Raw genomic sequence first — 26,139 nt, 5'->3', positions numbered from 1 at the left:
GCAGGGGCGGGGCTGCGAGGCGGGGAGCACAGCCTCTCGGGTGCACATGCTACTTTTGAAAACCAAGACCTAGAGAGGTGAAGCCACTTGTCCAAGATCACACAGCTAGGGAGAGGTGCATCTGGGGTGTAAACCAAGACCGCGATTCCATAGCCTGTGCTCTGCAGTTGACAGCTGCTGGGACACTCAGTTTCTTCAAATCCTGTACCCTGCCCCCCGCTTCTGAATCCAGACTCAGAACGGAGGCCCTACCCTGTCATCCCCACCCCAGGAAAGCCCCTCCCAGCACCCACACAAATCTCACCCAGAGATCTCTCTAACATGACCCCCCTCTTCACAGCTGAGACCCCCGCTGTGCCCATGGTGACTGGCACTTTCCTGGTGGGGCCAGTGAGTGATTCCTTGACTACACCTGGTCTGTTCTGCAAGGACTCAGCATCAGGCCAGCCCCCGCTGGAGGAAACCGTGCTGGCGACTGGTATGTTGGAGGCTCAGAGAGGCTGGGTGTCCCCTCCCCAGAGGTGGCTAAGGCAGGGTCAGGAACCGCCCCCAGTCTGTGTCACCCACTGCAATTCCAGCCAGTCGAATGCTCAGGGTCCCTGCCAGCTCAGCCCTTGCCTGAGATCACGCCTCGGTAAGAAACGCATCCCTGGGCGGCATAGCAGGGAACCCCCCAATTCAGCATTCACCCGCCACCCCTGTGCAATCACATGTGAACTGAGCACTTCTCTGTGCAGTCACTGGGTTCTGGGGATCCCCCCACTGGCAAGACACACATGGCTGGGGCTCTCAGGCAGCTTGGAGAGCCTTAGAAAGGGAGTCAGAGGTTGAGGAAATAATTGGGAGACAGGAGCACAAGGGAAGGTGCTAGGGGGAGCCCTCCTCACTGTCCTCGTCTCTCCCAGGGCCTCCCTCCAGTTCCCTGTTGAGCTGCCTGAATCTCCCTGCCGGACCCATCCAGATCATTCCCACTCTGCCCCAGGGGCTCTGGCAAATCTCAGGGGCTGGGCCAGGGGTGTCCAGTATACTCATCTGCCAAGGTGAGTGTGTCAGCCCCCCCTCCCCCACCCCCTCCTACCTGCCCACTCCTTGACCCTGCTTCCGCTTTCTGTCCCTTTGACAGATATAGCCCAGGACCTTCCCATGGTCCCCTCCTCAGAACACCCCCCTCTGTCTCCATTTCCCAAAAATCAAAGCCAGGGAGTAGAGCTTCCCCAAGGTGGTCTACATGAGTGACCCACCAAGTGGCTGGGTGACCTCCAAGTGTCCCTCACCCCCACTGAGCCCTTTCTTAGGAAATGATTATATATATATTTTTTAAGATTTATTTATTTATGCATACAAGGCCTGGGGTACAGGCCAGAGATGTGGGGGTGAGAGGATTCACCAGAGACAGAGTGGGGAGCAGAACAGGCAGACTGACTGAAATCCACTGCTGAGGGGAGCAGCGGGCGAGACAGGAGAGGTCTGCCTCAACATGTGGGTTTCTCCCTGGTCAACTGGGATCAAACTGGTGCTGCAGAGGCTGCGGATTGCTTCATAGTGCGGTGCTCAACCCCTTGCGCCACCAGGGAGGCCCCGGAAATGATTATATTTTTAAAGCACAGTGTCAATACGTGCTCACTCACAGGCCGAACAATAAGAGTTGCTTGCTGAGGTACTGACTCTGCCTCACTCATTTAGTGTACCGCTGTGAATAGCTTGGTGTGCAAACTTGCACACCTTTCTCAGAATTGCCTTGTTTCCTGGTCAGCAGAATGGTCTCTGCAGACCCACCATACAGAGGGCTTTTGAATTGTCTAAGAAAAGTTACACTTGGACTCTCTGGGATGGGGATGACACAGGCGGATACTTCCTCTCACTTGAGAGCATCCTTGAAGGTTGCATGTCAGATTTGGTGTAATGCGCTGGCTCCCCAGAAGCAAGCGAGCACTCTTGACAGGGAGGAAAAGGAGCACAGAACACCAGCAGGAAGAGTGCTGTAACAGCACCTGCCTTAGGCCCCCTCCAAGCTGGTTGCGTCCATTTCACAGATGGTAAAACCAAGGCTCTAGGAACCTCTCCTCCGAAGCCCTTTCCTCGCCTCCATCCTGAAATGTCTCCCTGCGGTTACCTGCTGTTCTGATGCTCTTCTCCCTCCCAATGTAGGTGATATGCCCCAGGCTAGCCAGACACCCCCTGCCAGCAGCCCAGCTGTCCACAGCCTCCCGAAGTCCCCAGACCGGCCGGGCTCCACCAGCCCTTTTGCCCCATCGGCAGCTGACCTCCCTGGCATGCCCGAACCAGCCTTGACCTCCCGTGCAAACGTGACAGGTACTTTACATTTTTAAAGTATAGCTGGTCAAAGAAAGACATCTTTGAGTAGGAGACAGCCTCAGACCCTGCAGCCTCAGCCCCTGCCGGCTCTGCCCTGGGAAGGCTAAGAGGACTGACAGCTCCCAAAGGAGGGGAATCCCTGGGGCGCCGCTCACCTCACTCTGACACCAGCTTTTTCACCTCCAGAGAACGACCTGTCCCCCAGCCAATGCCCAGCGGCTCTCAAGGTCTCCAGCAAGCTTCCAAAATGGCCTGGTAAGTGACGGGGCTGGAGGTGGAAGCCCAAACCCAGCTGCATCTCACACAGTTACTCAACACTATCCGTCCCTTTATTTCCTGGCTCGCTCATTCATTCATTCATTCATGGACTCGTTGGCTTCTGCCACTACTTCAGCATTTCTTCTGTCTTCTAAGTAGTACCGATAGGGGACCTGCCCCTTAGTTAACCCACGGTAGGGGTTGATATCCTATTTGTGAGGCCCAGAGAATGAAAGAGGAAGAGAGGGCAGCTGAGTGGGGCGTAGGGGGGCCATGGGAGGTGGAACTGGAAGTCCTAAATCACTAAGTCCTACTCTAGTCCAGGGACTCTGCTAAGCACATTCAATAGATTGTTAAAGTCACCATAACCCTAGCATATCCCCATCTTACAGATGAGGAAACGGAGGCATCGTGGGGCGTATAACATGCTCCAGATTACTCTAATTAGTGATAGGGCCAGGGTTTGAATGCAGACACATGAGTTCCACATCCCCTCCATGGTAAAGAAGAAAGAGATGTGTGAGGAAGTGCAGGAGTGCAAAGATGCACAGTGACGAGGTCAGCGGAGGGATGAGTGAGCGTCCGGGTAAGCGAATGAGACAGCTGATAAAGAAGGCAGTCGGTGAAGGCTGTGTGGCAAATGGACGAATGGTGATAGCATCCAGGCTGGCCTCTCTTGGCCCTCCTGCTGGCCAGTCCTGCCTCTAGTATCCCCCTGACCCCACCCCTCGGTCCCCACAGAGAGTGTGGAGAAGTTCTGCCGTGCACTTCGGGACAAGTACGAGGCTGAGCCTGCAGGCCCGGAGGGCATCTTGGTAGAGGTGGCCCTGATGAGGGCACGACTGGAGAGGAGCAGCAGCAAGAGCCAGGAGAGGGAGCTGGCCACCCCAGACTGGGCAGAGCGGCAGCTGACCCAAGGGAGGCTGACTGAGGTGCTGCAGGCTGCTAGCGACCGCCGGCGGCCTCGTGAGACAAAGGTGATCGCTGTGCTGGGCAAGGCAGGACACGGGAAGAGCCACTGGGCCCGGGCTGTGGGCCGGGCATGGGCCCGTGGCCAGCTGCCGCAGTACGACTTCGTCTTCTCCTTCCCCTGCCACTGCCTGGAGCGCCCAGGGGACACCTACCGCCTGCAGGATCTGCTGTCCATTCTGGGCCCACAGCCACTGCCGGTGGATGACCAGGTCTTCGGCCACATCTTGAGGAGGTCGGATCGCGTCCTGCTCATCCTGGATGCTTTCGAAGAGCTAGAGAATCCAGATGGGCTTTTGCACAGCTCTTGCGGACCCCCGTCAGCTGAGCCCCGCTCTCTTCGGGGGCTGCTGGCGGGCCTCTTCCAGCGCAAGCTGCTGCGGGGCTGCACCCTGCTGCTCACGGCCCGGCCCCGGGGCCGCCTGGCCCAGAGCCTGAGCAAGGCTGATGCCCTGTTTGAGATGGTGGGCTTCTCACCCGAGCAGGCCGAGGCCTACGTAGCGCACTACTTTGAGCTCTCAGGAGCCACGGAACACAGAGACAAGACCTTGGAGCTCCTCCGGGGACAGCCTTTTCTGCTCGGTCACAGCCACAGCCCCACTTTGTGCCGGGCGGTATGCCAGCTCTCCGAGGCCCTCCTGGAGCTGCAAAAGGAGGCCGAGCTGCCCTCCACGCTCACAGGACTCTTCGTGGGCCTAGTGGGCCCCGCAGCCCACGACAGTCCCCCGGGAGCCCTGGTGGCACTGGCCAAGCTGGCCTGGGAGCTGGGCCGCCAGCATCGCAGCATCCTTTGCGAGAACCAGCTGTGCTCGGCGGAGGTGAAGGCCTGGGCTGTGGCCAAAGGCTTGCTGCTGCCGGCCCCCGGGTCCCCAGAGACTGAGCTGGCCTTCCCCAGCTTCCTCCTGCAATGCTTCTTGGGGGCTGTGTGGCTGGCTTTGAGCAACGAGGTCAAGGACAAGGAACTACCGCAGTATTTGGCTTTGACTCCACGGAAGAAGAGGCCTTATGACAACTGGTTGGAGGGCTCGCCTCGCTTTTTGGCAGGTCTGGTCTTCCAGCCTCTTGCTCACGGCCTGGGGGCCCTGGCAGGACCATCAGTGGGCACCTTGGCAAAGAGGAAGCAGAAAGTGCTCGCCAGGTATCTGAAGCGGCTGCAGCCAGGGATGCTGCGGGTGGGGCGGCTTCTGGAGTTGCTGCACTGTGCCCACGAGGCCTCAGACCCTGGGATTTGGAAGCACGTGGTGCAGGGGCTCCCCACCCGCCTCTCCTTCCTGGGAACCCGGCTCACACCTCCGGACATCCACGTGCTGAGCAGCGCCTTGCAGGCGGCGGCCCACGACTTCTCCCTAGACCTCCGCAGCACTGGCATTGACCCCTCTGGACTGGGGAGCCTCGTGGGACTCAGCTGTGTCACCCGTTTCAGGTGAGGGCAGGGCATGGGGAGGGAGCTTCTTTACCATGAGCGTCTGCTGTGTCAGGTGCGCCTCTGTGGGGTTTCATTTAGTGGACAGTGCGGTCAGGGCTTTCCTCTTTTTTAAGATGAGGAAGCGGAGGCTCGGAGAGCAACAGCAGTTCACCCGGAGCCACACAGCCAGTGAGGGGCAGCATCATTCTTTTGACCAACATTTGACGATCTGCCATGTGTAGACACTAGGCCACATCTAGAACCCAAGACTGATCTGGGATCCAATTATTTTTCTTCTGTCTGTCCTGGAAGCAAGCCACCGTTCTCTCGCGGTTAGATTAAATTCACAGCCTCCCCTGGTCTCCCTGCCTTCATTCTCTCCTCTTCTACTTCACTTTATATTCACCCACCAGAGCGATTTCCCCAGAATTTGAATATGACCATATTCCACCCTGCTGGCAACCCTTCAGAGATTGTCACCCTATTACTCGCAGGATCAAGTCTAAATTCCTTGATTTGGCTCTTTTAAGTTGTGTGTTCTGCACTATCACTTCAGTCTAATCTCCAGCGAATCTCTAGCACCTCTTCCCTAAACATACTTTACCAAAACTGTAAGATCCTACACCATTGTAGCGGGTCAACCAAGAATTTGGCACTGAGCTTCCTGGTAACCAAAGCAAGAAGGGAAACCCAGTGGGAGAGTTGAGGAAAAGGAAGACTTGATAAGGGTTGTAGTGGTGGTGGAAGTATTTCTGGAGGAGGTAGGGGGTGAACTGATGAAGGAAAGCATGTGAATGGTAGGAGGTCCCTTCACGGAGCTGCCCTCCACATGGTCTAGCCCAGCTACCATGCCTGGGTCTGAGGCCCTTCCTCCACAGGGCCGCCTTGAGTGATACCGTGGGGCTCTGGGAATCCCTGCGACAGCGAGGTGAGACTGAACTACTCCAGACAGCGGAGGAGAAGTTCACCATTGAGCCTTTCAAGGCCAAGTCCATGAAGGATGTGGAAGATCTAGGCAACCTCGTGCAGATCCAGAGGTGAGAGGGAGAGGGCTTGGGAGGTGGTCCAGGCCATGCAGATGGAGGACGTGCAGGACCTAATATCAAATTTTTCGCCAGTACTTCTAGTGCCTCCTCTCCCAGAGGAGACATCTACCCTGTGCAGTGGCCACCCAGAATCCTCACTGCAGTCACTACCCAGGCAGAGTGCCCAGGAGGCATCATTTGTCCTATTCAAAACTTACCAACAGCTTGCACCCAATTCTTCTTTGCTAAGCAGGGAGACACTCTCTGCTGCTGGAGTTAATGAGCTGCCCTCTGCATTTAATGATGGAAGTGATGCCTACGGCCACCTTGCAAGGCAGCCAGACCCAGTATTGTCCCCATTTTATTGATGATGGAATGCTGAAGTCCAGAGGACAGAGGGCACTTGACCACAGAGCAAGTGAACTGTCTTTCACTCACTCCTTCATCACACATGAGCACCTACTGTGTGCTGTCTGGGATCACATAGGTAGATGCCTACTCCGAGGCTCCTTCCCATGACACGCACAGCTGTGCTTTAATGACATGCCAGCCCCCTGAGGTTTTTCTTTTTAACGTGGGAGTTGCAATAAGCCCATAGCAGGCAGCGCTTCCAGGGAATACTGGGCACTGGGACACATCAGTCAGGACTCAGCCCCAGAAGAGCCTGCGGCCCTCTAAACAGAGTCTGTTCTCTCTAGGATACGAAGTTCCTCAGAGGACACTGCTGGGGATCTCCCTGCTGTCCGGGACCTCAAGAGGCTGGAGTTTGCGTAAGCAAAGGGGTGGGCAATCTTGGGTCCCCATGTGGTCTCTTCTCCAGTATCAGCTGAGCTTATGCCAACTGGGTGGAGCTAGGTCCCCAGAATCATTCTTTCCCTCCTACCCCACCACTCTGGAAACCAGCTTCAGGCTGGCACTGCTAACTGACCCACTTACTGGTTAGCGTGGTCATTTGCATCCATTCGTTCAATAGGTGAGAGTTTACAACAGTTTACAGGCTCCTGTAAATAGGCAGTTGCTACCAGCAGGAAACGCAAGGGTTATGACAGACACACTTGGGGGAGGTCAAGGGGGACTTCCTGGAGGAGGTGACTGAAGCACTGACGTTTAATGAAGGAGTAAGAACAAACCAGATGGAGTGGTCATATGGGATAGCAAGAGCAGAGGAGAGGAGAAGGAGAAAGACCTTCCAGGTGGTTTAGTTTGACCAGGGGGCAGGAAAATGTAACCCCCCCACCCCATGGCCTTCCTTAGGAAGGTGCTACCAGGACCATCTGAGTCTTTTCCCTGCTGTGCCCTGGGCTACATACACAGTGCCCCTTGTGCCAGAGCTTGCTCACTGTCAAGGTCAGGGGTGGACCCTCTAGTGGGACACTGGCAGTGGCCAACACTACCCTCTAGACCCCAGGGGTCCATCCCAATTCCAGGTCAGGTTTTCAGCCCTGGCTGCACAGCATGTGGGTGCTCAGACCCCACCCCAACTCAGTGGCTCAGACTCAGGAATTTTCCCCCACTTTGAAGGCTTCCCAGGAGCTTTCGATGCACAGCTGGAGTGGTCAGACATGCGGGCTCACCAGGGAACATTCTGATTTTAGCTCTGAGAGTCTTGTATTCCAGAAGATCCCTCAGTCCCCAGTAAACCCGGTTGGTTGGTCACCCTGTGTGTGGCAGGGGCTAGTGCCCGCATTAGACAGGGCAGCCAGGGACACAGACATGAAGACTTGGCAAGTTTTGGGGTCCAGTTGTTTCTTGGTCACTGCAGACAGGCAGCCACAGGCACATGGCCAGTCCTGCTGGATCTGTGCTGGGGAACCAGCATTTCCATCATGGCCCTTGGCTCCCATCGCCCCAATGCTGTCACGGGGGGCCTAGAGCTTGTAAGCTGTTCATCCAGAGTCATTTAAGTCAGCCGAGCCTGACTTGTTCTAACAAAGAAAAAGCCAAATTCATGTTTGGGTTTTATTAGGAATCTAAAGTCATCCAGCGATTAGGAAGGAATTTGTAGCCACTTATACAGTATGTTCAGTGCGTTTTGTAAGTCACCTTACTCATTTCAGGAGTGTCTCCAGGGGAAAGCCATTATCTTCTCCATTTTGCAGATGAGGAAACTTGAGGCCTAGTGAGGTTAAGTCACTTGCCCCAGGCCCCAGCTGGTTACCCACAAGCTGTCTGTTCCTCTGATCATACCCCCAGCACCCCCTTCTGCCCCCACAACCTAGTAGAAGCCAAGCATTTCTTGGGAAGAGTGAATCAGACTGGTGCAGAGGTAAAAGTGTTACTGAAAAGGGGAAATATATGAAAACAATCACCAAAGACCCCTTCTGGCTTTGAATTATTTTCAGCTTAAAAAAGCCCCTAGTTAGAGGTCGGAACTATGCTCTGGGGAACAGCAGCCACAGGGCGGAACAGCCCAGAACCAGACCAGCCACCTGGAGGCTGGAAGCCCCAAGAAAGTTCTAAGGAAGGAAAGAAAGGACTATTTTGGTTGTGTGCCAGGAAGCCACTGTGTCAGCTACCCCGCAGACCCCATTGGCCTGCAGGCTGGGCTGCTCTGCCCTCTGATACCCTATAAGCATGCTGCCGGGGTACAGGGCCCTCCCTGCCCCAGCCTCCGCTGATCTCTTCACCCCCACCTCCTAACTCTCCCCCCCCCCGCCCCTCCCCACCCCCCCACCGTGTCTGGTTTGCAATCTGGCTGGACGCAATCTGGCCTCTGGCCTTTGAGCCTTCTACCTCGATGCTTTTCCCCAGGTATCCGCACAGCCCACGGCCTCACTTCCTTCTGGTTTTTACCGAGTGAGGGTTTTTTGACCTCCTGCTGTAAAAGTAGAATGCCGCCCCTCACCCCTGAACTATCCCTCCGTATCACAACTTATCTCCTACACTGGATGTTAATAGATTTCTTTCATATCTGTCTTGCCCACTGGAATATTGGCGCCATGAAGGCAAGGGGTTTTGTCTGGTGTGTTCATCCTGTCTCTGCGGCAGGCTGTGGGTCTGGCACACGTTAGACCGATACTCAGTGCGTGAATTCCCTAATTCTTCCAGCAACCCGATAAGACAGTACATTCGGGGAGCCTGAGACTCAGAGAGAAGGGTGTTTGCCCAAAGACCCCACAGCAGTGAAGGGGCAGAGCCCAGATTCTAATCAGATTTCAGGCTTTCATCTGCGGACCTTTTGTTGAGGCCAGAGGTGCCTAGACGTGGGGTTTCAAAGCCCAAGAATGTTCTGGAATGAATTTGAGTGATGATGTGCAGCTGCCATCTTTTTTTTTTTTTTTTTAAGTATTCGGTCCCTTTAATAGCTTTGTTTTGGGGGTGACTCCCCTCCCCTGTGGGTAGGCTTGGGAAGAGCAGGCACAGTCCTCAATGGGGAGTCTCAGTGACCTTGAGGGGTACCATTCACATGCAGGCAGTAGTTGGGGCCTCGGCAGTGCCTCTCGGGGTGCCAGGGATCCCTGTTGCCCCTCAAGTCCCTGTGAGCCAAGGGCTGCAGGGGCCGGCCTTTACCGCTGAGACTCTGGAAGATCTGGGATGGAGGATTCTGGCTCAGGAGTCTCAGGGAGTGCATCTGGAGGGAAGTGATAGTGAGGGCCTGGTCAATGAGGATCCAGGTGACGGTCTCTGAGCAGGGCGGGGTGCTGAGAGAGCCTGATAGGTGATGAAGCCAAAGGATTCGGGGAACAGGAGCGCCAGGCTCAGGTCTTGAAGAAAGTAGGCATCTTTCTTATAAGAGATGCAGGTGATGGTGTCACGGTTAAGGAGGTGACTGAGGAATGGGTTTGAGCTGCCAGCGACATTGACAAAGAGGCCGAGAATAGCCAGGCCACTGGGGCTCCGGGAAGTGGTGCTGACGTTCCCGTAGAGTTCTTGGTTGAAATGGATGAGCTGCACCTCAGCAGAGAAACCCTGGTGGTTGATCTGGTGCTCAGAGCCAGCCCCATCACGTGCTCCAAATAGTAGCTGCAGTTCACTGAGTCAGTGGCTATAAAGGAGGGGACCCCCAGACACATTGACCACAGGCTGGGAGGCAGGCAGGAAGGAGACATGGTGACCAGTGTTGTACAGGGTTCCCCGGAGCTTTTCTCCCCCAGTGCTGAGCCTCAGTGGGGGCAGAAAGGGGTCATAAAGGACCCTCTTCAGCTCTACATCCACGGGGCTCTGCCACTTCCCCACAGCACACAGACTCCAGGCTGCATTCACCAGGCCCCAGAAGGGCAGCCCTGGCACAAAGTTTTCCTGGAGATTATCCTTGTAGCTCCACCAGTCCTCAGGGTCAGGTGCTGGTCCAATGTGAGCTGCCGCCCCCATTGCAGCCCAGAGGACCAGCGCTCCCGCGACACTCAAATGAACTGCACCCCCATCCCCTGGGGGCCTCTAAAGATCCCTTCCTGAAGCCCTGCACCCCTTGTCACCACCCCTCAGCTCCTCTCTCCCCTCTTGGTGGGACCCTGTCCCTCTAGGACGGCCAGCCTTGCTCTCCTCCCCAGGGAGCCCCTGTTCCCTCAATACTCTGGAAGCTGGGAGCAGCTGCCATCTTTGAAGTTTTATCAAGTATGTATATTCAAACAAGCAAAAGTAACCACAGCTGGCACCAAAACGTTACTGACAAATGAACATTTTAAAATAAAAAAAGGGCCATAGGGCATCATTCCAAAGCAAAGGCAGTTGTTCACAGTGAGGATTTTTAACTATAGTTTTTAAACAAAGCAAAACAGACTTCCCTTGTCTTTCTCCTTCCCTCAAAGTCTGGTCTAAATGTCAGTCCAGGCTGTGCGACCTTGTGTCAGTTTGTTAACGGCTCTGTGCCCCAGTTTCACCTCTGTAAAGGAAAACATGAAGCACCCTTAGCTCAGTGCCATGGAGTGGGTTAAATGAGATCTGAGTGCAGGGCCAGGCCTGTGCCGGGCACATCAGTCTCAAGGCTGGGCCACATGTCACTGCTGTGCAAGGAAATAGTGACCTGTCTCTCCTGGGACCCACACTTGGGAGCCGCTTTTCAAGACCGGGGCAGGAGAAGGTGGAGGAAGCCGTCAGCAGGTGTGAAGACTAGCTCCTTCAGCTGGGAACCCAGCTGGCAGCCCAGCTGGTTATTTAGGGGCTTTTGTCAACTCTCCCCAGAATAGAAGGGATGGGGGTCCGACTGGGGGGCTGGAGAAAGGAAAGAAGTGGGGAGACATGGACTGTGCCCTGTCTCCAGCCTACCCCAGGACCAAAATTGAGGTCCTTGTCTATTTGGGGTCTCACTCCTGCTTTTTGCCTCCTAGGCTGGGCCCCATCTTGGGCCCCCAGGCTTTCCCCAAGCTGGTGCGGATACTTGAGGCCTTTTCTGCCCTTCAGCATCTGGAGTGAGTATAGCCCCTGGAACCCTCCCTCCGTCTCAGGTTCTGACACCACATGATCGATGTTCCAAGTGGGTCAGGAAGTTGCCCAAATTCACGGGGCTCCAAAGAAACAAAACGGAAACAATTCAGGTCCTTTGGGGTTTCCAGCCTTGTCCCCTGGCTGGCCAGTGGGCACCCCTCCCCCGTGCAGCAGGAGGGTAGGGGTGGGAGGGGGACAGGTGGCCTCTGTGGTGCTAACTGGCGACTTCCGTTTGGTTCCACCCACAGCCTGGACTCGCTGAGTGAGAACAAGATCGGGGACGAGGGTGTCGCCCTGCTCGCAGCCACCTTCCCGCAGCTGAAGGCCCTGGAGACACTCAAGTAAGTGGGTGGGCTGGGCTCGCCCTTGCTGCTGGCCTTGGTCCTTGAGGTCCAGCGGCCCTTCATTATACTTGCCCGCTCACTATCCACTTACTCTTTCACCCATTCAGTCACCCATCCCGTCAACAAATTTACCCATCCATCCAGTCCTTCATTCACCTTCATTCATGTCCTTCAAACATTTCTTTCTTTAATCACCCACTCAACCCACCACTTTTTAGTGTAATCAGTGAATATTTATGGCTCAGCATTCCAGGCCCTGGAGACCCAGTTTTAAACAGAACCCCTGACATCAGGTGTCCACCAGGGGGAGACATGCTAAAGGAACAAGGCGATCCCCAGCTGTAAAGTTTACGGTGGTGAAAGTAGACAAAGTTTAGTGACAAAACTAGCTGAGGGGGGCGGGAGGGGGAGAGTGAATGGGAGAAATAGATCAAGATTTATTGGCAAAAATTATTATCCAAGTAGCAAATTTTGGTTATTTTCAGGAGCTGGGGAGGGGGCGTCTGCCTTTGGTGTATCCAGGGGTGGAAGGAGGCCTTGGGGAGCAGAAGAGCAATTTTTTTACTGAGCCCAGAGGTGTCATTCACAGGGGGTGTCAAAAATCTACCCACACTCCACTTCATAGCCGTGATGGGAACAGCCACAGAATTCACCAGAGGTCTCCTGGGGATCTATTGACAGCAGGACACAGAGTCTTCTCTAGTAGTTTACTAATTTACTAGTTCTAGGTAACACTGTGATAAGCTCAATTTCCTCCCTCCTTCTCCAATGCCCTCACTGAAATATTTATTGAGCACATCAATAAATTGAAATATTTATTGAGCACCAGAGCAGTGCTTGGCTTTGCTCTAGGCACAGGGACACAGTGATGGACAGACCAGGCCTCTTCCCCCGCAGAGCTCACAGCCATTTAACAAAAAACGCGGACTCTTAGCTAAGTGGTAGGCTGCAAGTGGCTCAGAGGAGAAAGAGAATGCTCCTAGAACATTCACCAGGTGGTGGGAGAGTGACTCTGTCTGCACCCTCAGGCATCAGCCCCATGGCCAGAGGTGTCACGTGTCCTGTGCATATGGGTCAGCGGGTCTGCCTCTCGCCACCTGTCACCCACAGCTCTCACTGGGGCCACTGGCACGTGTTTGATGCCTGGAGAGGGTGTGAGCTGTCTCAGCTCTGCAGGAGTGCAGGGAGGAGGAAAGGGTGGGTGCTGATGGGGAAGGAAGGGGGTGTAATCTGGTCGAGCCCTCCTCTCCCTGTGACCCTGCAGCCTGTCCCAGAACAGCATCACGGACGTTGGCGCCTGCAAGCTCGCCGAGGCCCTGCCCTCACTGGCCGCCTCCCTCCTCAGGCTGAGGTGAGTGCCCTCCCTCCTGGTCAGGGTCAGCAGGCAGGCTGGGGAGGGCAGAGAGCGCCCTGGGGCCCGTAGCAGTCACTGCAGGCCATTCTGTGTCTGTGCCTCACCTCTCCAGGGGCGAAGGGGGGCATGGACCTGATATGCAATATGAGCCCAGCCCCCTGGAGTGGGCAGTGCCACCACCCAAGCAAGAGGACTGACCGCAGGGTCTGGTGAAAGAGTCTCTCTCATCCTGAGTCCTTCCCTCCTCTGGGAAATGGGTGCCATCCCGATGGCCCATCGAAAGCGCTTGTCCTTGGCTCTGGGGTGTAGTAAATATTGGTTCTCCCCCGCCCCAGCTCCCCAAGGCTCACCCCTGTTCTGGAGTCTGGGGGCGATTTCTAAACTGGAGCCTAGTCTGGCTGGTCACTCGCACCAGTCAGTGCCTACACTGCCACCTTCCGGTGAGCCTTGGCCTAGCACTTCTCGCTTCGCTTCCAGTCAGTCCTGGGCTTCCAGGGTCAGAAGATGGAAACCAGAGCTTGGACCAGAGCCCCGGTGGCTCAACACCACAAGTTCCTCTTTCACCAGGCTGGCAGAAACCTCCTCCTCTCTCCTTAGCTCTGCTCACCAGCCCAAGTCTCATTCTCAGGGGAGATGGCATTTAGTTCCTCTAGTTAATGAGGTACCCATTTCTTCATCTTCCCAGCTGTGGTCACTGTGCGCAGCTGTGTGGGTTGTGTCCTGTGCAACATATACGATGTGGTCAGCACTCCCTGCACGTGTGCAGGCCATCAAATAGTCTCTAACACCAGCCATGGGCAGGCACCTTACTAGGAGCTAGAAGCACTGTGACCAGCTCAGTTGCTTGAGGGCCGCTGTGGCTGCCCGCAGTGTCTGAGGGATAGCAGCAAAGGATCAGGAAGGCTGGAGCAGGCATGCAGGGGGCCTTCGGGGCCAGGAAAGGGCTTTGGGGGTTTTTTCATCATGAATGGAGAAGCAGGTGAGCATATGGATGTGACACTTGATCTGATCCACTTATTAAGAAACCTCACACCTTGTGGAATCTAGGATGCTAGTCATTGCGAAACAGCATCAAGAGGAAGAAACACCAATTACACCGTGACAGCCCACTGACTGTCACATGTGCCCTGAGCTCAGCGATACTCAAATGTAAACATGGCCATCTTAGCCTCAATGAAATATGGGAAGATCGCCTGCTGGTGGGGGAGAGAGGACCCCCTGGGTTCTGAGAGCCACCCTGGGAACAGATCGCAAAGCCCCCACCTGGCTCCTGTCCCGGCACCAGCTGGCCAGTGACATCAGGGATCCTAGAGTTTGGCCTGAATCCATTTTGCTGCAGCGTGGACCTGCTGTTGTACATGCGCCCTCAGCGTAGCCCTGAGGCAGCGTCATGGCCCTGAAATTAAAACCGTGGCAGCACCTGGCTTGTTAAAAGGACGCTGGCGGGTGAGCGTACAGCCCAAGCCAGCACCCGCGGCCCAGCGTGCTGTTTACGACGCTGCTGGCGGTGGCTGTGAATACCCCGCAGAGACCCCGCGGGCCTGTGACTCCGGGTTCTTCTCTCCCAGCTGCAGTGCTGGTCACACCCTCTGCAGTAACTAACCCTCCCACTCCCCAGGAGGTAATGACAGCTCTAGCTGACACGAGTTCATTCCACGGGGGATATTTATGAGCATGAAGTAACTCCTTCCTCCCCACAATGACTCGATGGTGCCCATTTCATGGAGCAGCCGACTGACTCAGAGCTGAGGGACTTGCCAGAGGTCACACAGGCAGCCAGCCACAGGGCTGGGATTTGAACTTGGGAACTCTCTGATCTCTGTTTTGGCAGCTTGTACAACAACAGCATCTGCGATGCGGGCGCCGAGAGCCTGGCCCAAGTACTTCCAGACATGGTGACCCTCCGGGTGCTAGAGTGAGTGGCGGCCAGGGCAGCAGGCGGCAGTCCCAGGCTTGGGGCACCAGGGGTCTGCTGGCAGCAGGGAAGGGTGGGGCTTTGCTTGTCGTCAAGAGCGTGCGGGCAGCCTCGGGCTGGGGCTGGACAGTCTGAGGACTGGTTTCTCTCTCCAGTGTCCAGTATAACAAGTTCACCGCTGTGGGGGCCCAGCAGCTCGCCGCCAGCCTGAAAAAGTGTCCTCAGGTGGAGACGCTGGCGTAAGTCTCTCCCACGACTGGGGTTGGCGGGGGAGGCCCCAGCCCTCCAGGTGTGGGGTTCAGTGTGTGAGCCCTGGGTTAAAATTCTGCTCTGCCCTTCGCCAATGTGCCACCTCAGATAAGCTGGTGTGATACTATCTGACCTCGGGTTCTTAGTCTGTAAAATGGGATGACAACATTTGCCCCCAAGCAGTTTTGTGAGATTTCAATCAGGCAAGATGTATAAAGCACTTAGGACAGTGTCTGGTGCATGACAAACTCAGTGGAGGTTGAGTGATCTGAAACCACTTGCAGGCAACCATTTTTGACCTTCAAAGCTGGTGATTTCATGTTTCAGGCTTATTTATTGCATCACCTTCCTGTCTGATGTCCAGCACCAGGACATCATATTCTTCAAAGCACTTTCATCTACAGAATCTCTCGTGTCTTCTAAGAGGGTTAGGGTGGATCTTTGAGCTTCCATTTTATGGATGAGGAGGCACAGAGAGGTTAGCTGACTCTTTTGAGGTCACACAGCAAAAGTCATCAGCAGAACCAGGTCTAAAGAGAGGAGTCTTGGTTTTCTTGGCTTCTGGTATCCCCACAGCCCCACTCTGGTCTGGTCCTGCCAGTGGGAAGTCCTCAGGTTCTAGGCTGGGTAGGAGGAGGAATTTGGGGGCAGCTGTGGTCAGGCCTCCAGGCACTATGTCCTCTGACCCGGCCTGTGTCCCCTGCCCTCACCGCAGGATGTGGACGCCCACCATCCCGTTTGGGGTACAGGAGCACCTGCAGCAGCAGGACTCACGGATAAGCCTGCGATGATCCCAGCTGTGCCAGGACAAGGTAGCTGGGGGGCTCGGGAGGAAAGAACTGCAGGGACCTCTGGGGTTCATGTCCCAGTGAAGGCGGACTCCATAAAAAGTGGGTGAGGGCAGCAGGTGGGATCTGGGGGCCAACCCAGAGCAATCACTATCTGGGGTCTCCCGCTGTCTCCACACTGAGGTAGGCCCTGAGGGTCCTTGCTGTACTCGGGCTTAGAGACCAGGGGAAAGACAGGGTGGGGTCTGCGGCCCACCCCAACCCTCAGTTTTGGGAAGCCCTTCCTTCAGGAACTTCCCAGCCATCTCTGCTACTGTCTTAACGTCTTGGGGGTTTGATGTCCTGGCTGGTCCTCATGGGACCATGCTCCCCAAGACCCTGAACGTCACTCCCCAAACCCTCTGCCCCATCTGTGTTCCCACACTCCCTGAGCTGGACAACATCTCCATATATCAAGCTACCTGCCCCCCCACCCAAGAAAATTTCCTGACCTGCCTCCTTTCCTGACTACCCACAGCATGTTCTCGGAGGACACTGACCACGCTGGACCTTGAGCAGGTTATTTGTGGACACAACTCTTCTCGGGCCATATCCAGCGACCCTGGTGTCCTGACACCCAGTCCTGCTGCCTCAGGCTGAACCTCTGCCTGGCGGTGAAAAGGTCCTCAGCCTGCTGCACGGACAGACCCAGGCCTGTCCCAGGCTCCTGTGGGGCCGAGATGGCGGCTGGCCCTGGGGATGGGCAGGTACCCGGTGTACCCAGCACCCTGAGGTGCTTCCTGTGGGACACTCCAGCGGGGGCTGGAGATGCCAGCTGCTCCCAGCCCAGGCACCTGCCAGCCTGGGGAGACACCCCCACATACTGCCCTCCCTGCTGGACGTGCCAACATCCTGAGATACCAGAGAGCACCCCAGGCCTGCTCATTTTCCAGGCAGAGACAGGCTGCTCTGTCTGCGGGACTCACTGTTTTGCAATGACTTGGTCTGCAAGGCCAAAGCTGGGCCTGGCCGACACTGGACCTTGGCCAGAAAACTGCTGACGCACACTAAAGGAATGGGGTGGCATCTCGTCTGCCCCGGGCCCCCCTCCTGTGTCCTTTCTCACTACGCCATGAAGGCTCACTTCATCTCAAGGGCAGACCCGTGTTTGAGTTTTTACCATGATTGCCATTTCGGAGGACCCTGCCGTTCTGGTCATCTGATGCATCACAAAACCTCCCCACCAAACGGAGTGGCTTCATCCAGCACACGTGCGCCTGGCGCTGAGTGGGGAAGCGCGCCTCCGCCCCGCGCGTCCCTGCCGATGCCCCCAGGGTGCTGGCCTGGTTCCTTGAAGGAAGGAATGAGGAAGGAATCGTCAGAGGGGCCTCTCCAGCGGGCTGGCTGGGGCTTCGTCACAGCATGGCGGCCGGCCAGGTTTAAAGTGATCAAAGAGAGGGAGAGAGATGTTGTATGTTTGTTACAACACAGCCTCAGAAGTCACACAGCATTATTTCTGCCATCTTCCTTGGCTAGTTTGACAGCCCTCTACCTCCCACCACATCTACACGGGCACACACGCACATGCACACACACACACACAAGCCCTGCCTTTTTGGAAAGGATTTTCTGCATGGTTTCCTCAGTAGAAAATTCATTATTTGGGGATCAGCAAGATTGAGGCCCTGGAGGTCTCATGTGGGGCTGTTTCCTCTGCAGCCGAGTCTCAGAGCTGGCAGCCGCCTTGGCCTTGGCGGCCTTTAGGGCCTTGGCGGCATTGCTGTCTACGCAGCTGCCAGCTCGGCTGCTGCTTTACACTGGGCCTGGCCTACAACTTGGAAGCCCTGATCTGGGACAACTTCACTTTCTCCTGGGGCCAGCAGGAGCCGTCTGTGCAGCTCAAGGGAGCCAGCCCCGATGTCAGCCCCAAGTTCTCCTCTTTCCAGCAAATGGGAGTTGGGGGTCCAGAGTGTCAGGGGTCCAGACCAGCAGCCTGCTGGCAGACCTTGAAGAAAGGGGGTGCCTTCTGCCTTGTCCTAGCTGCCGAGGGCATTGGGTGCTGTGACTGGGTTTTAAATGGCTGGGGAATTGTCCTCAGGGTGTCCTGCATTTATGTGTTTGTGGAGCCCATGGGGTGAACACCAGGTCAGCCAGCCTCTGAAGCAGACATCTACTGTGCCATCAGCCCGGTGGGGCTGGCACAAGGGCACCCACTGCTGTGTCTGTATAGAGATGACAAAATGAGGTCAGATGCCAGGAGAGGCTATGATCTTCCTAGTGATGGCTGTGATGACAGTTGCCCCTTATCAGTGAGCTGATGCCTGTGAAGTGCCTCCCCTAGTGCACGGACATAGGACATGCTCCGTAAGGATTTGCAGGATTGTCACTGTGGACTCAGTGCTCAGCCCCTCCTGCCCAAGGGGGACCCCCTGGGGTCAGTGGCACAGACTCAAGAGCTGGGCCACCTGGTTCCACGCCGGCTCACCACTTACTGTGTCAATGACTTCTCTGTGCCTTAGTCTCCCCAGATATAAAATGGGCAAAATCACAGTGCCCTCTTCATGGGGTTATGTGGAGGGCCAATGAGATAACACCCCGAGAAGAGGTACCTGCATGGGCTTAATATCTTAGCATTCCTTGTCATGTTGACTGTGTCTCTGCCTGGAATGTTCTTCCCAGGTATCCAAATGGCCAACTTCCTGTCCTTTATGACAGCTCCTTGGGAGGTCCACCAGACCACCCTATGAAACACAGACACCCCACATGCCCCCTCTCTCCAACCCTGTCACAGTTTATCCTTTTCACACTTATTTTTTGTGTGTCTGTGCTCTAGGGAGTGGTGCCCAGGAGAGCGAGGAACTTATCTGCTGTGTTCACTGCTGTGCTCTCTTGCACATCATAAGTGCTCAATAAATGCCTGTGGCATGAATGAATAATCCTCACAACTTTGCTTTATTCATTCCACAAATAGGTTTGGAGTACACAGTGGTTGCTGAGATGTGTGGGCCAACCTTGTGTTTTAGTAAATGTGACAACCTCTCTACAGGGCTGGCAGGGAGGTTGGGCAGTGTATGCACTGCACAAAGACACGTGAACAAGGCGGGTGGGGGGGCTGGAAAATGCAATCTAGCCTGGGCCCTGCTCGCCAGGCTGAGTCCTAGTGCAGCCATGTCAGCCCAGAGGGCACCGCTGCCAGGAGCACAGCCATCATAGCCAGTGGGTAAATTACTGTCCCCACTTCAGAGGTGACTTGCCCAAGGCCACACCCCTTTAAATGGTCTCTCAAGATGCAAATTCAACTTATTTCAAGGGTCTCTCTGGGGGCAGACATGTGCTGGAATAGCCCCCAGCCCAGGTGTTGCTTGCAGGAGAAGTGAAGCTCAGAGGAGTCTGGGCTCCTGGTGCCCCGAGTCACGGTGTGTGTTGACAGCCAGATGTCACATTCAGTGGATTTCAAGTCCACGCAATTTCCCCTCTGACCTGTCCCACAGCAATGTCTCCCTTCTCATGCCCACCTTTTTTCCTTGGGCCTCTTGAATGTCTTCTGTTCACCTTTTTCAGCACCCCCTTTCTAGAACACCGGGACACAAGTGGTAGGGACCTTCCTCCTGTGTATTCCCGCGCCTGCTCCTTGCCTGGAGGCTGGAGTCAAGTCTTCGCTGTGAGTGCAGGGGCTTTGAGACATCAAATGACTGCAAACTGCAGAGAATTTACTGCCTTTTTTTTTTCCCACAAAACCACAAGTGGACACAATTTTGCTCATTTGTTCCTCCCCTCATTGCCCTCACCTGTTGTGAAGGACCACCACGTGCCCAGCACAGGGGATACCACACCCTGCCTTCTCTGTGATTCAGGCCCTCCAGGCCTGGCCACCACACCCCAAGGCTGGCCCTGGCTCGTCAGGCCAGCAGGCACCAGGAAGAGGCTAATCCGGGACATGCACACCAGCCCAGCTTGGGGAGACTCTCCAGACCCCGCTGGATCCCAGCTGGGGCAGCCCTGTCTCTCTGCCTTTGTCAGCCAAGGGGTTCGGCTTAAAGACACACCTTTACTGAACCTCAAAATAAAAAAAAAGGCCAGGCTCCAGCAGTTGGAGTTGCATACGCTTTAATTGAAAGAGAAGTCAGCCTCCTAAGTATTGCTTTTATAGGTTGTTGAAATCAAGTATTCACACCACTCACATTTTTCAAAAAGTTCTTCTGGCAGGGGAGCACTTTGGTGCTTCCTGAACGTGATGGATCAGTTCTGGCAACTTGATGAAGAGCAGCAGCTTGAAATGCAGGCATCAAAACCCTCCTCTCGCCCCCGGCACGTTCCTCAGCTGCTTTTCCTCCTGAGTCACTCCCTGACACACCGGGTGGCATCTGAGACCAGCCTTGGGCCAAAACCCGGCCAGGCCTAAGCTCCCCTGGCAGCAGACAGAGCTGGGAGTGACTTCTGCATGTGTGTCCTCGGTTTGAAGTGCCCTCTCCAAAGGTGAAGTGGAGGAAGCAGGTGCGGTCGGGGGTGCAGAGCAGGGAGGCAAACTCTGGCTGGGTCCTGTAAACATCCAATGCCACTGCCAAGGTCATGAGCAAAGCCATTTGGGTGACGCTGCAGGCAGGTGAGGTCTTCGGACTCCCTGGCAGGGGCAGAAGCCTGTCTGACCTCGGCACTCAGGTCCGGACAGAAACTTTTCTGTTGGCACGAAGCTTTCGAGGAGCGCTGGCCTAACAGAGGAGAAGGGATGTTACCAGCAGGGAAGCACTGGGCTGCCCCCCACCCCCTAGGTAGAGGCCCCATCCCCCAGGCCTCCAGGAGTCTTGGGCAGAGCAGGGAAGTCTCCTTCCATCTCTTGCATTTGGGGAACCCACAGAAGCCCCAGTATCAGGCTGGTGGTGTTTTCCTATGCATTTTTTATTAAAAATCCTTTTTAATGAATTTGCCCAATTTCTAGGGCCCCTGGCCTGGAGAACCACTGCAACTTCCCAGGGCGAGGCAGGGCCTTATGGAGGTCCCGGTGCTTGAGGCAGGAGAGCCCACCAGGGGTCACCTTGTCTGCTGGCTAACTTGAGCCCCCGGGCAGCTGAGCAAACTGGGTGGCGGGACAGGGCTGGGCACAGCTGGGCACCTCAGACCTGCAGAAAATGCCCGGCAGCCTATAGGGAACTGTGGCCACCGCCACGCTGCTCAGCGGCCCCACTCGGCTTACCTGACAGGACCGGCCTCGTGCCCACTGCCCGGCCCCGGCGGGCCTCACTTCCCATTCCCTTCTCCCTGTGCCCAGCCAGAGCCAGGTGGCGCAGCGCCTCACATCCCCATGTCCACTGTCCTCACAGCCCACCTCGTCCTGCCCCAGTTCTGGGTTTCACCTCTGTCAGCTCAGACAATTCCTTCTGCAAATGTCATCGGGCGTCAAATAAAACAGGAGAAGCACACAGCAGGTAGTGTTCATCAGTGGCCTGACATTTGGGGCAGGACAAGTCTCTGAGGTGGGGGACTCTTCTGGGCCTGGCAGCATCTTTGGTCCCTGTCCACTAAGTGCCAGTCACTGTGACAAGTCAAAATGCCCCCTCATCCTATTCCAAGGGTCACAAAAGGGGCAGCAGCTACTTCCACATAAACCCAAGCATCTCTCCATTTTACAGGCCAAGAAACCGAGGTCCAAAGAAGCCAAATGACCTGCTTAGAGGCACATCCGTGGCAGGCTGAGCTGGCGCTGGACTACTGACCACCCTGGGAATGGTCACAAGTGGGCAGCTGCCACTTCCTGCACTTTTACCACATGCCTCACCCTGTCCCCTGCCTCTTTGCCCAAAGCCCTTATCTGCTTCCTGAGGCTGCCTGGCGCCCAGCTGCAGATGCAGGCAGAGCTCAGATCACGCCATGTGCGTACCCCCCCAGCCCCTGTGCCAGCCAGAAAGGGGGTAGATCAAGACCCCAGTTCCCTTGCCCTGTAGTCTATTCTCCATCTACACCGGCCCCCAGGGATTCTGAGCAGGCCTGAGCCCAGGCTGCAGTGGTGATTAGCTCCAGGACACACCCCTTCCCTGCCTTACCACCCGACTCCCCACATGTTGTTGCGGGGAACACCTCCCACGTGAACCACCTGCACTTGAATCTTCATCCCAGGCTCTGCTCCGTGGAGAGTTGCTCCTGGGATGGAACACTACCCAGGTCACTTCCTCAACCACCTAACCACCCAGGTGTTACACATCATTATGATTCCATTTCACAGATGAAGAAACCAAGGTTCAGAGAGGGTGAATAACTTGTCTGAGGGTGCTCAGTTCTCCAGGGCATTGTCCCACTGGAGATCTGAAACACCACCTGTGTGTGCCTGTGTGCCAGGTACAGCCCCTGCCTCCTGGTACAAAATCTAGGGAGGATTTCAGCTCAAAGGAACATACCTGGCGCTAGGGAGCCTGGAGAAGCCTATGCAGGAAGGAAGGCCGCTCCAGGTGGGGGCGGGCACAGCAGGTCTTGGATTCCCGGGGAGTTTGGTTGGGCTGGGGGAGGGACTAGCAGGCAGGCGGTGGGAAGACAGAGCATGGCTGAACCAGTTAAGCTTCTTGCACCCTCTGCCAGATTCACCTCCTAGAGGCCAGGCGAGCATGTCCACCCACTGCTCAGAGAACTTCCTGGCTCCCACGGGTGGCACCAACAAGCGCTCCCGTCCTCCGGCCCCAAGCAGCCTCCCCACGGACTTGGCAGGTGAGAGGGGATGCAGGGCAGCAGCCAGAGCATCTGACAGCTCGCCCCTAGCAAGGAGTTCACGGGTTCCCCTCCCTCTAAGAGTCCACTTCTATGACTTCCCTTCCCCCAGGAGCCCTCCGGGGTTCCTGTGGGGTCAGCAGGGGTGCTCCTGAGAGCAGAGGTGTCCAGGAACCTGGGAGGGCATTATGTACTCAGATTCACCCCTCCTGGGCTCACTGCCTCCACCCCCAAGGCCTGGAGGTTGTTAAAGTGCATTTTAGTCTTGTGTGGCTGGGGTGTGAGACACCAAGGACACGCGCCTCTCCCGAGTCCTGCGACTACAAAGGAAAGCGAGTCCCAGAAAAGGTTGGCCTGGCGGCGCTGCTCTGGCAGTGCTCATCTGCCCTCTGAGCAGGCTCCAGCTGGAGCTCACCGCCGCCTTCCGCTGTCGTTGCCTGCAGGGTCACCTCCTATTTATGGCACATTGCAGGGTAAAGAAAATGTCAGGCTTTTCTGCCCTCCCGCCATCAGGATAGATGATGGATCCTTGTCCTGAATGCATGCCTGATGGCGGGCACCTGGAGTAGGGTGTGGGCATAGGTAGATGCGATTCAGCTGAGCTAAGACTGTGCTTTTAAGGGCGGCGTCACGGGGGGACGCCAGCAGCAGCAGTAGAAGCAGCAGCAGTAGCAGTAGAAGCCGAAGCAGAAGCCAAAGCCGAAAGAAAAGCCGAGAAGCAGCAGAACGAACGCCAGAGAACCCAGATAGAGTGAAGACTTGCTGGGGGCTGGGAGGCCTGCCAGCCTCCCAGCCCCCCAGCCAGCACCCCTGCCTGCCATTTGCCTGGTGAACCCCAAATAAAAGACCTGCAAAACTACTGAGGACTCTGACTCCTCCTTTACCCGGTCTGCATGGGATCAGAAAACCTGCTCTGTGGCCTGTCCTGCCTCTACACACATGATACCAGTTTTCCATTTATGATGGCAATAGAAAGTTTCTCTCTTTTCAAGACATGAATTTCACATTAAAAAGTGAGGCAGCTTAAAGAAAACAATGACAAATGAGAGTTCAGGGAGAAAAAAAAGTTGATGATGAAGGGACCCAGGAGGCCGATGACCCACCCTAAGTCACATAGCAAGTTGAAGACACAGACGTGGCCACAGGTCCCTCTAGCCAGAGCTGAAGGATGTCTTGGGGTCTCTCCACTGTGCGACCCACAGTCACAGTGGGTCAACCCCTTGTTCCTTCGGAAAGTGTGGCTGCTCAGCAGCCGCTCACCCCCATGAGAAGCTCGACGGCAGCTGACGCTTCTCACCATTTTATGCTCACCTTGTTCTATTTGCTGGAACTCATGTCTTAGCTCACTCATTGCTCAAAACAACCCCCGGAGGTGGAGCCAAGTCAGACCATCAGCCCTGCATCTCAGGTGGGGCTCGGAGAGGTTAAATACGTTGTGCAAGGCCACAGAGCTCACACATGGTGGGGACAGGATTTGAACCTCCGTGGTCTGACCCCAGAGTCTTCAATCCACTTGGACTCTGAGACTCTGCTCCTTCACGGCATCAGAAACCCGGGCTGAAATGACCCCTTGAACGGCAGCTTAGAGAATTCACGGCAGCGGGTTCTCCAGCTTCTAACCTCACAAGAACACAATAGGCAAGTCATTAGCCATCAGCCTTTCCCTCTTTTTTCTGACGCCGTGTGTGTTCGGGGCCTGCTTCCTCTGCTGAAACAGGGACAATGACGCCTATCTCCTGGGCTGAGGAGTGGATGAGACTTGTGCCGGGCGTCATACACGGCTTCCCCTCTTCTCTAGCACTCATCCCAGCTAGAAACCACAGCAGGCCGGGGCCTCTTCAGTCCTGGGGGGGCTCCCCAAAGGAACAGCACTCTTGCTCCTCCAAAGACCATGTCTCCTGCAAACCCATTACTGAGACTGTGCAGCAGAGGCCTCCGCCCTGTGCTGCTGATGGGTGCCTGGCTGGGTCCTTGTCCCTGATGGAAGTCCGCGTCCTGGAGAAACAAGAATGGGTTTCGCAAGCCTGGATTCAGATTTATCAGATGTGGGTCTGATGAAGATTCTCGGTCCAGAACATGCCTCCACCGGTCCGTGCCAGGGGCCACGCAAGGCTGGATGTCTTCATGAGTCTTGCCAAGTCCAGGAACTGTCTGGACTATTATTTACTTAGTCTTTTAAATGAACATCTTTTTTTAACTCCAATTTTTTAAAAGGAACTTTTACGTCACTAGTATGAATATAAAACAGCATTATTTGTCATAAACAGAAGGCAATGCTAAAAATAAATTGAAAATTAAATTATTACCTCTAGCCAGGCAAGGCACCCCCTCCCCCACCCCTCTCACCCCCAAATTAAGCCTGGGCCTGGTGTCTGGTCTGAAGGGAAACGGAGCACGCACCCAGAGGTGGCAGCGCCGCAGCCTGCTCTTACTCAGCTTCTGCGCCCACGGCCTCCTGGGGACACCAATGACAGAGGACCCTGACTCAGGGGCATACTGGGGGTGTGGAAAGGAGGTCCAATTTGTCACCCCATAGCTGGGTAGCTGGGGTGAGTCACTGAAACCTCCCCAGCCTCAGTTTCCCTCCCTGTATAATGGAGCTAATGAGCCTAGGGCCGCATGCCCCAGGGGTGACGCCAGGGAAAGCCCTGGTGATGTGGGAGGGGCAGTTAACCACCCAGGCAAGTCCTGCCAGGAAGGAATCCCTGGAATGAAGCATTCCCTGGGGGCATGTGGGTGGGGGGTACTGAAACTGGAACAGCACCCCCAGGCAGGGGATGGCAGCCTGAGGGCTTGGGCCTCACAGACCTTGCCACTGAGTTGTCACCGGCCTTGCTCAATTCAAAGGCTGGTGACATGGAGATCCGTCCTTGGTCTTTGGGCCCAAGAAGAAGGGGGCCTAAGGAAAGGGAAGGGCTTCCGGGGTCCAAGCTCCTCTGGGTGTGACATGCGTGTCCTGCACTTTGTCGTCTACTGTAACCAGCCCTTCCGCAGGGGCTCTGTCCTCCCCCCTTCACAGAGAAGTCATGGGGGAGGCGCTTACTCATCCGAGGTAGAGCTGCGATTTAAACCCAAGTCCATCTTGACCACCAAGCCTCCAAGCAGCAGGTCTTGGGGCACGCGGAGATGGACTTCAATGACACCGCGTCACCACAGCAAGTGGGTTTTCTGTGAGACCTGACGATGGCCTGACGGTCGCCTCCCTTGTTAACCAAGAGCAGGCCAGAGGCCCGTGCCTGTGCTGGCTTGACTATCTGGTCAGAAATTAATGGCTTTGGCACTTGATACTTTGACCCACGCCAAGGGATACTGCTTTTCTTCTCAGTGACACAGACATTCTTTTAAATATAAATTCACAGGAAAAAAAAGATGTTAAAAAACCCCAAAGCATCCAAGCTAGTGAACTTAGTCACAAACTACAAGCTGCAAGAGGAGAGTAACTTAATGGTGTGGAGACCTGGCAGACCTGCCCAAGTCGAG

General features: G+C 55.6%; 1 protein-coding gene and 1 pseudogene across 2 annotated transcripts in view; one reads left to right on the top strand and one right to left on the bottom strand.

The window, feature by feature from the left end:
• The window catches only part of CIITA (class II major histocompatibility complex transactivator), a gene marked incomplete at both ends in the record, with an annotated part of 43,714 nt that extends 27,724 nt beyond the window's left edge, over positions 1-15,990 (top strand). The window contains 13 exons of the mRNA XM_084248795.1: positions 341-478; positions 906-1,040; positions 2,149-2,313; positions 2,503-2,571; positions 3,316-4,966; positions 5,827-5,985; positions 6,672-6,743; positions 11,241-11,321; positions 11,586-11,678; positions 12,946-13,032; positions 14,867-14,950; positions 15,106-15,189; positions 15,915-15,990. Coding sequence (XP_084104921.1) covers positions 341-478; positions 906-1,040; positions 2,149-2,313; positions 2,503-2,571; positions 3,316-4,966; positions 5,827-5,985; positions 6,672-6,743; positions 11,241-11,321; positions 11,586-11,678; positions 12,946-13,032; positions 14,867-14,950; positions 15,106-15,189; positions 15,915-15,990 — 2,894 coding nt within the window. The remainder of the gene's footprint in view (positions 1-340; positions 479-905; positions 1,041-2,148; positions 2,314-2,502; positions 2,572-3,315; positions 4,967-5,826; positions 5,986-6,671; positions 6,744-11,240; positions 11,322-11,585; positions 11,679-12,945; positions 13,033-14,866; positions 14,951-15,105; positions 15,190-15,914) is intronic.
• Positions 9,147-10,510, bottom strand: LOC311180584 (carbonic anhydrase-related protein 11-like; annotated as a pseudogene). The gene is made up of 2 exons: positions 10,486-10,510; positions 9,147-10,325 (listed from the first exon to the last, which is right to left on the bottom strand). The product of its transcript is annotated as a carbonic anhydrase-related protein 11-like (transcript).
• Positions 15,991-26,139: the final 10,149 nt, after the last annotated feature.

Source organism: Talpa europaea, assembly GCF_964194135.1.
Source record: "Talpa europaea genome assembly, chromosome: 12".
In the NCBI taxonomy this organism is placed as follows: domain Eukaryota; kingdom Metazoa; phylum Chordata; class Mammalia; order Eulipotyphla; family Talpidae; genus Talpa; species Talpa europaea.
This window is presented reverse-complemented; position numbering and strand designations above follow the sequence as displayed.